Source organism: Solanum dulcamara, chromosome 7 (genome assembly GCF_947179165.1).
Source record: "Solanum dulcamara chromosome 7, daSolDulc1.2, whole genome shotgun sequence".
NCBI classification, from domain to species: Eukaryota; Viridiplantae; Streptophyta; class Magnoliopsida; order Solanales; family Solanaceae; genus Solanum; species Solanum dulcamara.
In genome coordinates, this window is record NC_077243.1 from 23,354,663 (window position 1) to 23,367,160 (window position 12,498).

The 12,498-nt window shown below is 29.5% G+C and overlaps 1 protein-coding gene and 1 pseudogene across 1 annotated transcript; one reads left to right on the forward strand and one right to left on the reverse strand.

Annotated features, from left to right (window-relative positions):
- Positions 1–1,944: 1,944 nt before the first annotated feature.
- On the forward strand, positions 1,945–2,800 carry LOC129893879 (21 kDa protein-like). The gene has a single exon (XM_055969302.1). It carries the CDS (start codon positions 1,981–1,983, stop codon positions 2,569–2,571), a length of 591 nt encoding a protein of 196 aa, XP_055825277.1. The 5' UTR covers positions 1,945–1,980; the 3' UTR covers positions 2,572–2,800.
- A 4,313-nt stretch (positions 2,801–7,113) lies between these two features.
- Positions 7,114–11,143, reverse strand: LOC129894615 (7-deoxyloganetic acid glucosyltransferase-like; annotated as a pseudogene).
- Positions 11,144–12,498: the final 1,355 nt, after the last annotated feature.

Sequence of the window (12,498 nt, forward strand, 5' to 3'; positions counted from 1 at the left end):
TCTCCTACTTAGGTCATATAATAGGTGCCCGTACGGCCCGGTGGATTGGATCGTGACACATACCCTTTTAACTTATTAGAAAATACAAGACACATATTTAATAAGGGTGGCAAAATCAAACTCAATCCACCCAATCCATTTAAGTTTGGAAGAGTTATTAATCCGCCATTTATGCTCAACCCATTTCAACCAAACTCATTTCAATTCATTAAAATTTGAGTTAGTATGTAATCAAAATTGACTCATAAAAATTTTTGTCAAAATATTTTTAATTTTTTTGTGTGTATTTGATATATTACATATAGTCATTATAAAGAAAAAATAATTTATTAGGTCATTCATTATTATCACTAATATTACATATTAGGTATGAAAATATATTTTAAAAACCAAATAAAATAATTAAATTTAATAAAAATTGGATTGGATTAGGTCTTGAGCCATTCTATGACCCATAATTACTTGATCTGATTTGATCTAAGCAAATTTGAGTTAGGTTGAGTCTTGATCCGTTTATTGTCTTGACTCATTATGATCCACCCAAATTTAATCAAACTAGCCTAATTGCCGCCCTTACTATTTAACATATCATATCCTATTCAAACCTTGTTTTTTTAATTATAAAAAATTGAGGAAGCGGATAGGTGCCTATAACTAATAAAGGTTAATGTAAACATAAGCTATTATGTCTTATTATAAAAGTTACAACTTATTCAATGTGAAAAATTATGTTATTCAAATTGCATCTTTTTCTTTATGTTGTTTCACAAAAACATCTATTCATTTCTCATTTATATCTCTTTAAAAAATCCAACAAATCTGTTAGGACATGTCAAATATGTGTCTTGTATTTTCTGAATCAAAAAATAATAATTGAGTGACTTTATTGTTCTTGAAGAAACGAAAATAACTTTAGTAAAATATTTCTATTAATTAATTAACTCTCTTCGATGTGGTCTTTCATTCATCATTATCACTAATTTTTGTCTTGATATATATAACTCAATCAATTTAAATTACTACATACATACAATTATCATAAGTTGGTATATATTCAAAGTTAATGAGACGTAATTTTCTTTGTCAGATGTGGTTTGAATGTTTTGAACCATCTATTTATTTAATCATTCATTTTATAAATTTCACATTATATATACTTCTATTAATGGTAAATTTCAACGTCGGTCTGATATTAGATTTGTATCGACATCATTGTCATGACTCAGGTATAAGCCTATAATATCAACACATATTTGCATAACTTCACAATAGCGTGATCACATTAATACACATAATTCTACTCTGTCCAAAACCATAGCCTTAAATTAATGCTTGATTATTGCATTTTTCACTATATCCTGTCAGAGGTGGACCCATGTTGAATGGTTGGGTGCACTAATTTGTGGAATATATATATATATATACCTTAAGAATTTATAATATTAAACATTGTATTTATTATATTTAAATAGTGATATGATATAATTACTCTTTTATTTATAATTTTTTTTAAAATTGTATAAAGTCAATAATTGATAAATATTGTTGACAACCACAAGTGTGATTAGGAATAAAATTCTAAATGTCACTTTTAAACACATAAATAGTATTTGCTCTATATATTTATATTTTTATCATTGCTGTTCATTGAAAATTTTATTAACATTATGTTAAAATAATGATATTCCGAGTCCTTCGAATCCTAATTTTGCATCCACTTGCTGCCCTACATATTAATGCAAACACGCCAAATCCTCAAAAATACCGACATGATTTGAAGAAATACTTGGTTGATATATGTGAATACATTTTAAAATAGTGTTTTGAAAAAAATATCTATGGACAAACGTGTCAGAAATATTATGGGAAAATAGGGCCAATAAGTGGGACCCTAACTCTGCTCGCTAAACCCAATCAATGAGGTCTATAAAGACAGTAGGGAGAGTTCCAATTCCTCTTCACAAACAAAATCATTCAAAAATGGCCGCAACAAAATTCTTGTTTCTTGCAGCACTTTTCCTCTCTCTCTCCTACCTCTCCGGCGCGGCGGGAGCTGCCGCATCCTCCAACAGTTTCATAAAGAGCTCTTGCAAATCAACTACTTTTCCCGATGTGTGTGTCGCTTCCCTTTCCGGCTACGCAGAAGCCATTAAAAACAACAAATTGCAGCTGGTGAAAACGGCTTTGTCTGTGAGCCTAGATAAAGCCGAATCGACAAAGGGATTCGTGAGCAAGCTGTTGAAATTCAAGGGATTGAAGCCGAGAGAGTATGCAGCTATCAAGGATTGCGTAGAGGAGACGAATGATAGTGTAGATCGGCTTAGTAGATCTGTGAGTGAGCTGAAAGGTATGGATCATATCCATGGGAAAGCCGACTTCCAGTGGCATATGAGTAACGTGGAGACATGGGTAAGTGCTGCTATCACCGACGAGAACACTTGCACTGATGGATTTGCTGGCCAGGCTTTGAATGGTAAGATTAAGGCTTCGATTAGAAGTCACATATCTAATCTAGCCCAGGTTACTAGCAATGCACTGTCCTTAATCAACCAATATGCTGCAAACCATTGATTAATTAGCTCCGATAATTAATTATGTTTGGGGTGTTTCAGCTTAATTATATATGGTTGTTCTTCCTTTTCTTTTCTTTTTTCCGGGGAGGGGTTTGTTTGGTACTCTGTTAAAGTGTGGATGAAATTCCACGCGCTACGGGATGTTTCTGTCTTGTTCCTACAGGATGTTTCTTGTACACAACTTATGAATATTAGTAATGACGAAATGGTAATGCATAATTTATAAAGTTGCTAGTAGTATATAATATTTTTTTCACCTTAATTTATGTCATATTTGTTTGATTCGACAATATTTTGTTTGGATTTTATAATTCAAAACAAATTATTTATTATTATTAAAATAAAAGAGTTAACATTTTTTTAAATAGTAAGGTCTTCTTCAAAAGTTACTTTTAAAAAGGAATTATGGTAAATAAATTGGGATGTTGATTGGAGTTATGTACTGCATCCATCTCAAATTATTTAGTGTGGTTTTAACAATAATTTCTAAAATTGTTTGTTATTTTAGAAATTTAAGATAAAATCAATTATCTTTTTTCCTTTTGCCCTTAGTAATTATTTTTAAGATTATAAAGACTTTAATTATGGAGTATCAGACACATACGTAAAATTCATATTCAATACAAGAGATTATATTTTAAGACATAAAGATAAAATAATTAAAATCTTTTTAAATTAATGTTTTGAGATAGATAAAAGAGAAGCGCGACAAATATTTTGAGCATAATTGAAAAAAGGTAATTTCCTTTAAAAAGGAAAAAGAAAAGTTGTTTTACTATATGAGATTATTTTTGTCATTTTAATTATGATAATTCATGTATTACTAATCCTCACTTTCTATTTCGTACAAAATAATACTCTCTTTATTCCTTATTAGTTGAATTTTTAAGGTAATGCACATATTAAGAAATATATTCAAGGATAAAAATTGAATTATATTTTTCTCTATTTATCTTTTTGTTTAATCAACCTCATAAAGAAGATTAAATGTGAAATTATTAACACCAAGAGTTCTTTATTAGAGTATAATTTTGTAAGTAGTCTAGTTTAACTCCTAGAAAATTATAAAACTTCATTGATAGAAATAGTAAACATGGATAAAGTTTTAAATATTTCTTTTGAACTTTGAATAATATAATTATTTTGAACAATGAAAAAAATTCAAGAAATTCAGTTAATATGAAATAGAGGCAGTACTATATGCAATTCTTATCTAACTTACCCGAGTTAGGTAGAATAAAAAAGTACTCCCTCCATTCTATATTAAGTGAATTTTTGAGTAATGCACATATATTAAAAAATATATATTTAAGAACATAATTTGAATCATATTTTTCTCTATTCTTTTTTGTAAAATCATAAATATAATTTTGCAAGTATTGTGATTTATCTCTTAAAAAATATAAAACTTCAATAAATGAAAGAATAAATATGAAAAAGTTTTAAATATTTATTTTGAACTCTGAACAATTCAATTATTTTAAATAATAAAAAAATTCAAAATTTTACTTAATATGAAATGGACGGAGCATCACTGTATTCTTAAGCGGAGATTATTGCTTTTAATGCTACAAATCATGAAAACAAGCGTCACCTCACCGTATTACTCGATTGTTTTAAAGCATTAATTGATTAATTAAAGAAAAATATGGTCAAACAGGGGCTGGCCGAAAAGGAGGTTTACTTATTTTAATACTCCCTCAATCCATTTATTCTTATTCTCCTAAGATCACTATATTAAAATATGTCTATTTTTATTTATTCTGATTAAAAAATTGAAAATAATTTATTATTTTTTAAATACTATTTATTTTTTAATATGGAGTATTTTATAATTAATAGAGATAACATATACAATTATTATTTTATTTATGAAATATGTCAAAAATGTCTTTAAAGTTTAGACTATATAAAATTGAATAAAAATATTCTTAGCTATTAATTTGGTCTAAACATAGCTAGCTGAATTATTTGGTGCAAAAATATCTCCATTATTACATGTAACTAATTATTGGAAGAAATAGTAGCAGCAAAATTCTTCTAATAGATCCAAGGAAAGCGAGGTTATTGTTTTTGTCTCTGACAAAGACGTGTAGCTAATTATTTGAAGAAAATATAATGGGAATAGTACCTTTCAACCACCTCGCTCATATAGAATGAATGGAATGAATGCGTCTATCAACATCCTTTGTTTATACATAAACATTGAGTTAAGATTAATAAAATTATAAGTAGTAAATTTGTTAGGTTTTGGATGTAATCAGTTTCATCTTTTTATTCATCATTAATCAGAGGGCCATTAGACACATATTTGCACGCTTGCCTAAAAAGTTAACCCTTTTATTTATTTATTCATTTGGGAATAGGAAAGCTGATCCATAGCAAATTGCACCTTTAATTTCTCCACTTTTATTAGGATGACTCGTGGATTGCATGGTTTGTGAGGTGGTGGAGTTTTGAAAAGTAGGATTAACTTATTTCCACAATATGGTAGGTAGGTACAATCCTAAAATAATTTGATACTTCAGTTTTAAAAGAATGAAATGCCTTGACATTTGACTCAATATGCGCCAGCCAAGCCCAACTCGATTTAGCTTCTGCAGACTATGAAATTTGATTGGATCGGGCTGACATATCATTTTGGCGGGGCTTTAAAATGGTCAGTGTTGCACTATATGGGCCATGGATTTGGCGAACTTCAAGAAAATATTTTGAATTCTTTTGTTTTCACCTAATTACCTAACATAACAAGATTTTACAAACTTAGCAATTTAAAAAAATAGGGATCCCTTGATTTTAGGCTCTTATTGTGAAATCTTTGTGCCATCTAACTCTACCATCTCTTTTACCACCAAAAGTGATAGGGATCCCATTGGGGAAACTCAATGAAAATAGCAAGGAAAGTAAATAATCAAAACAAGTGAGCAAATAGATGTAAAATCAAAGATTAAAAATGATCATAATTCAACCAAGGAATTACACTAATCTAGTTAAGAGAACTAAGCTATGAACTAAGCTACAACTAAAAGATAAAAGATCTTCATCAATCTGCCAATTCTATCTTGTCGAAGCACTATTTATAGTGTTTGGTTTTTATAACTATGTCCAAAAGTGGTTATAGTACGAGTGGAAAAACTAGCCACAACGCGCTTTTTTAGCTCGAGATGTAGAGTGAAGAGCTGCGGTCGCATCTGGTGGTCGCAATTAGGCTGCCTTTGACGAAACTTCTGTTTGGTTAATTTATGATCATTGATGTTTATAATGTTCAATCCTGCTTTTCTGATTGACTGAAAGTAGCAAGGAAAGACAAGCAAAATCTTTGTTGCCTCAAGAAGCAACTGAGGAGAGAGAAAGAGTAGTAAAAGAAATACAAGTGGCAGTCTCAGGTCGGTAGACATCCAGGGCCCCGACGCCTAGCTCAGCTAGAGAGGCCGAGCTTGATCTATGAAGTGCATTCGGTTCGGATAGACTTCATTCAAGAATGCCATCGAGGCACCATAGTATGTCGAAAATAAAAGGGACACAGGGAACGTAACTAGTCCCTTGGTTGGGAGCTGTGACTCTCCTATCCTTTCCATTTTTGATTGCAAGGTCTTTTTTATTATCACTGTTGAAATATTTTTGTTGGCGACTTGTTCGGGGCGATTCACTATAAAAAGGGACTGGAAGGAATTTTAGAAAATCAGCATCCACAGAAGCAAATTTGGCAAATCCATTTTGGGACGTTGTTTAAGTCCATAAAGGGACTGATTCAGGCGGCAAACTGGGTTCTCCCCCTGTGGAGAAGTCCCTCCTTCCCAACCTCTCCTACAATATCCATTTCGTCAAAGGAGGACAGAGCAGACATACTGACTATTCTGATTGGGCGTGGACTGAAAAAAGTAACAGCTAAAGGAAAGCTACAAAGAGAAATCTAGAGTATCGAGAGAGATTCTCCATACGACGACCCATCAAGTTCGAACTTACATAGGTAAATCGAACCAACACCTTTAACCACTAACAAGGAGTCACTTCGTTATGCAATTTGGTTTGCAGGAATGCCGCCTTCCTACATCTGCGGTTTCAGTGACTGATAGGAAAGCTTTCTGTTCATCCCTTTTTCCTGTAAAATTTTGATATCGAAATTTGTGTATTGGCTCACTAGTGGTTATACAAGCTAAGAGAAAGTCAAAGAATCATTAAATCACCCGACGAATGCCTCTATTTATGTCTGGCCACAGGTTTCATTATTCTTTGTTTTAACTCGGTACAGAGGAAAGAGGGAGCAACTTAACCCACCCAATTCTGCCTTTAGGATACTATTTAGATATATATTTTCGTGAGAAAAAACCAACCTCAGGAGGTCGATTTTGCAAAAATAAATAAATTTAAAATCGACTTCGGGAGGTCTGATTTGCAAATTCTCTTTTTAAAAAATCAAGCTCATGAATAGGCATTTTTTCGATTTTGGTGATAAAAAAACCAACCTCCTTAGTGTGATTTTGTTAAAAACAAATAATTGAAAACCAACCTCCAATGTTTATTAATTTTGGGAGAAGATTGCAACCAATTTCTCATTAATAAAATGTGAAGCAAACGAAGTAGGAAGTTGAAGAAAACAAAAACAACACAAGCTTAACACAAGCACATTTCTTTTCTCTAGCAGCTTGTCACATCCTTATGCATGTTTTCCATTCTCTCCATTTCTAGCTAACCCTTTGATATCATCAATGAGACAGTCGAGGTTATGGTACGATAAACCACCTTCTTGTACACTTGATTTTGCGAGCTTTGATAATTTCTCGACCGATTTCTTGTACTCATCCTTTTTCGTTCCCATAAGATTTTTTACCATTTTCTCTACGACGAATCTATCACAAATGTCTTTCATGTCTAACCCAATCTTCCAAAATTCATTTACTAGTCTACTTGTGACTCTTTGGTCCACATATTGAGGCCAACATATCATAGGCTTTCCCTCAATGATACTTTCCAAAGTTGAGTTCCATCCACTATGGGTTAAAAATCCACCTACGGATGGATGGGCTAATGCAATCTTTTGTGGAGCCCAACTCACTATGTAACCAATTCCCTTGCTACCTTCCACAAGTTCTTTCATAAATTGATCATTTGATTCACCTCCGTTCAACATGTTAGGCCTAATGACCAACAAAAATTTAACTTTACTATTCAATAGTCCATGCCAAAATTCCATGATCTCATTTCTTGAAACAACAACAAGGCTTCCGAAACTTACATAAATTACGGACCCTATGGATTGTGCGTCGAGCCATTTAATGGAAGTATGGTCTTCTTCCCACAAACTATTTGAGGATGATAATAGTGGAGTGGCTTTAGCAGCAAGTCTAGTATTCAAGTTCAAGTCCAATGGTCCAATTGCATATGTTTTAGGACAGTAAGAACGGATACTAGAAAGAAAAGGCCCATCCAAATCTTCAAATGAGTTTAATATGAGGCCATGGGCTTTTGGGATCCGCTCAATCTCCTTAAAAACGGCTTGAGAATTTTGATCTGTCTTATAATCCAAGAGACAAAAGTGTGGAAGATCTCGTCGTCTGAGAAGACCTTTCATGGTTGGTATGTGTGTTACCAATGCATCCAAGTCATTTCCTAAAAAATAAAAATATGAAGTTGTTTTGGTTAAATTTACAATTATTTTTTAATTTCTATTTCTGTAAAAGTGGAGCAAATAGTATTTATTCACTGGGGAACAGTAATCGAGGCAGCAGAAGACAAGGAACGTTTTAAATGCCTTGTCATAGCGTATCATATTTTGTTATGAATTTTCGGTTATTTAATAAATTAATAAATTTTAATAGTTTTTACAATTTATAAGATTTTTATGTTTATAAAAAAATATAGATAAGTGTAAAAAATACATTTACACTAATCCCTTTTTTGAGTTTTATTACATATCTAAACTATCACTTATTAATTTGAGAAATACATCTTTCTTTTACTACACTCTCTCTTTCATGTAAAAAAAAATTGTGACATCACACTCTAGATAGATAAAGACAAAAATTAAATAAATTATTAAAATTAATGATTAAAGTATTATTATCCCCCTCCCCACCCCCAAAAAAATAATTATAAAATAAAATATAAAATATTTTTCTTCTCCACTCCACCACTTTCTCTCACCATAACCCCCCTCCCCAACTTTTTTAGTTTTATTTTTATTTTTTAAATTTTCTTTATAAAAGTTTTTTTTTAAAAAAAACTACTTTATCTCCCCCCTTTCAAATAATAATTTAGATATTATTTTAATTTTTTTAAAAAAATTCTACCCCGCCTCATCTAACCCTCCGCTTTCAAAAAAATTTCTCATTTTGTGTTATATATATATATGATTTTAGAAAAATATTTTGTTTACTTGCCACAAGATTTTTATTGCTATTATATTCGGTACGCAAGTAGAAAAATATATTTTTCTAAAAATATATGTACATATCTAACACAAATGAGAAAAATGTAAAAAAAAAATTAAGAGCAAAAGGTTAGATGGGGTGAGCATAATTTATTTTTTTATTAAAAATAATAATATTTTTTAAAAATAAAAATAATAACATTTTTTAGGAAGGAGCGGAGGAGGAGGTGAAGTATGATTTCATTAAAAATATTTTATAAAATAAAAGGACGGAGGATTGTCACGTGGGGGTGCTGGGTGGGGGAAGGTGGTGGAATGTGTGAGAAAAATATTTTAAATTTTATTTTTAAAAAAAAAATTCTTTTTTTTGAGAATAAAAATACTATAGTCTTGAACTTTACTAATACTAATAATTTATTTAATTTCTGTAAAGGTAAAATATTTTATCTATGGAAAATATAATATAAGAAGATTTTTTAAAAAAAATAGAAAAAATAGAAAGAATGTATTGCATACACCACTGAAGTTTATGTATGAAATTCAAAAAAATAGAATAATTTAAATATACTTTAATAATTATATCAAAAATATAATTTAAAAAATTATATATTCAAACAAAACTTCAATTCAAACCTAACTTTAAATAACAAATTATTTCATGATTTGATATCATGTCCAAATGGCTCTTATTCATCGCACGGACACTTGAGTAAAATTGATTAGGAACGTTCTGAAGGAGTCCTTATCCTTTTGTTGTATTTTATTGGGGGTCAGGTTTACATCCCCATCATTTATTTGCGCAACAATAAATGAAGTAAACCAACTCAGGCCATGGAAAAGCTTAACATGTCAAAAAAAAAAAAAAAACCGTAACAATTATACTTACTCCGTATATGATTTCCTAAAGTCAATTAAAATTACTATAATTAATATGAATATTAAAGTAAAATATACACTTTATTTTATTTATTATTTTTCTTTTGTTCTTTTTTATTTGTATATTATTTTAAAAATAAATTTTTATTTTTATTTGTCATTTTTAACATATCAAGAAAAAATAATTATTTTTTTTCATATTTTATCCTTAACATTAATTACTTATTTTTCAAGTCTTAATGCTAAATATCAATTAATATGTGTAATGCGATAAATAGTCATGTCAGTTTTTTTTTTAAAATAAGTGTAACAAGTCCAAATGTGACAAGTAAAAGTGAATGAATAGAGTAATTCATTTTACTAAAGAAGAATTGTTGGAATAATAATTCTAAGTTGGATTAGGAAATCAAATTTATTTAATTTTAATCTATACACTCTTTATTCACTTTTAGTTGTCCACTATTTCAAAAATAGATTTTTATTTATCAAGAAAAAATAATATATATATTTTTGTATATTTTATCTTTAGCATTAATTAACTATTCGATCCGCAAATTATTTTTTCAATACTTAATACTAAACATCAATTAATAAGAATAGTGCGTAAAATAATGATATCAATCATTATTTTCGTAACAAATATGTTAAATCCAAATATAAAAAATAAAAGTGAAGAGAGAATATAACGTAGAAATAAATTTTCTGTGGAAAATTATTTGAGTTTATGCTAGAATATTATATTTCAAGAACATAGTGATACTCGTTAAATGAAAAAATAAAGTAACAATTAATTGTAATGGATAGGGAGATAAAATGATTTAAGAATACCTTGGAAGGGAAGAAGCCCAGCCTCAATGAGTTTGGGCAGACAAAGATAAACCCAAAAGCAGGAAGGACTAATAGTGTCAAATGTAATAACTGGAACTCCCATCTCATTTCCAATATCGACCGCATAATAAAAGAGGCCATCTGGTATAACACATGTGACTTTGGTTAGCAATATTTGTTTGAGAAAAGGCTCAGCCACGCTCTGCAATGAGCTAATAATGTCTTCGAATTGTTCAGCCGAGCGCGGGTGGTCTTCAGGGAGGCCATCAGATATTGTGAGGAATCGAAATCCAGGATATTGCTCGAAACGAGATTCGACATTAGAGTGACCGACGAGACGTTGTTGATTGTGGTTTGTGTTGACAAAACTTACTCTAAGGCCAGCAAGACATAAAAGCTCAGCTAATTGGAGATTGGAATTGATTGTGCTTTGTAAAGGGAGAGGGAAGATGAGAACGTGAGGAGTAGTGGATGTCTCTTCCTGCTGCTGCTCCATCACTATTGTCTGAATACGTGAAATTAAGCATTATTTTATAGGTCCAACATTTCCCCTTTGTCCTATTTTATTTGATGGACTAATAATGTCTTTGTCTTCATCGTGTATATTACTCTCCCTATATTAATTGATGTGATTTTGTTTTTAGTGAGTTCTAATAAGATTCTCTCGGTACATCATTTTTACTGTACACATTATTTAAAAAATAATGATCATATTTATATTTTATTAAAAATATGAAAATTCTTAATAATGTTCTTTGAAAATTATTTTTATATTATTATTTTAATAATATTAAATATTAACTATAATAAACATATAACAAAAGTTATTCCGAGGATCCTTTTCACTTATAAAAGCTTTTGATGTTTATCAAATAGGTAAATAAATCAAAAATACTTATAATTAAGCATGATAAATTAGATCCATTTAATGGATCTCAAATCAGGATATATTTTATTTTTATTTTTACTATCTTAGGCCATCTCCAACTCAAACACAAGATTTTACACCAAATTTGATATTAGTACTATTTTTCACAATTTTTATACCATTATCATGTTTTTAAGAATTTTTTATAAATTGAAAAAGGGTAGGAAAAAATGATAATTAGTCCTTTATGCTATGTGATTTATGTAAGTTATATTTTTTAGGAAAAATTACCTAATTACATTCATTTGTTTACCATATTTTCCATTACTCTCATCCATTTCAAAAAAATTCAAAAATCCTTTCTTTCCATCCGAATACATTAATTCAGTAATCCGGATATATTAATTTTAATTCATAAATTATCTCTGTGTTCAATGTATCATTCTTTAAATGTTACCTGCTGATACATAAAATTTTAATTAATATATCCGAATTACTGAATTAATATATCCGGATTATCATGTTTTTAAAGAATTTTTGTAAATTGAAAAAGGGTAGGAAAAAAATGGTAATTAGCCCTTTATGCTATGTGATTTATGTAAGTTATATATTTTTAGTGTAAATCAACTCCAACCCACTGCACCAAATCTTACACCAAAAAAAGAATTTTTTTTCTCTTTCTTCATTATTATTAAATTATTTTTTATATCATTTATATTTTCGTATTTCATAAAACAAAATTATTTATAAAATATTCACTATATATAATTTCCATATTGTTTTCTTTTATAGTCGTTTAATATAAAACTATTTTATATCATAATTTTTAATAATATAAATTGCTAGAAAATATTACATGTTATACATAATAACAGATAACACAAATAAAAGTGAAATCATTAAGAAAATATAATTAAGTAAATATTACCCAATTGGAAATTTTATTTTAAAAACTACGGTTCTCCCATAAATGCTCTATTAAT

What these genes read in the sequence shown, in the direction of transcription:
- LOC129893879 (XM_055969302.1), top strand. Translation starts at nt 1,981, where the DNA reads ATGGCCGCAACAAAATTCTTGTTTCTTGCAGCACTTTTCCTCTCTCTC.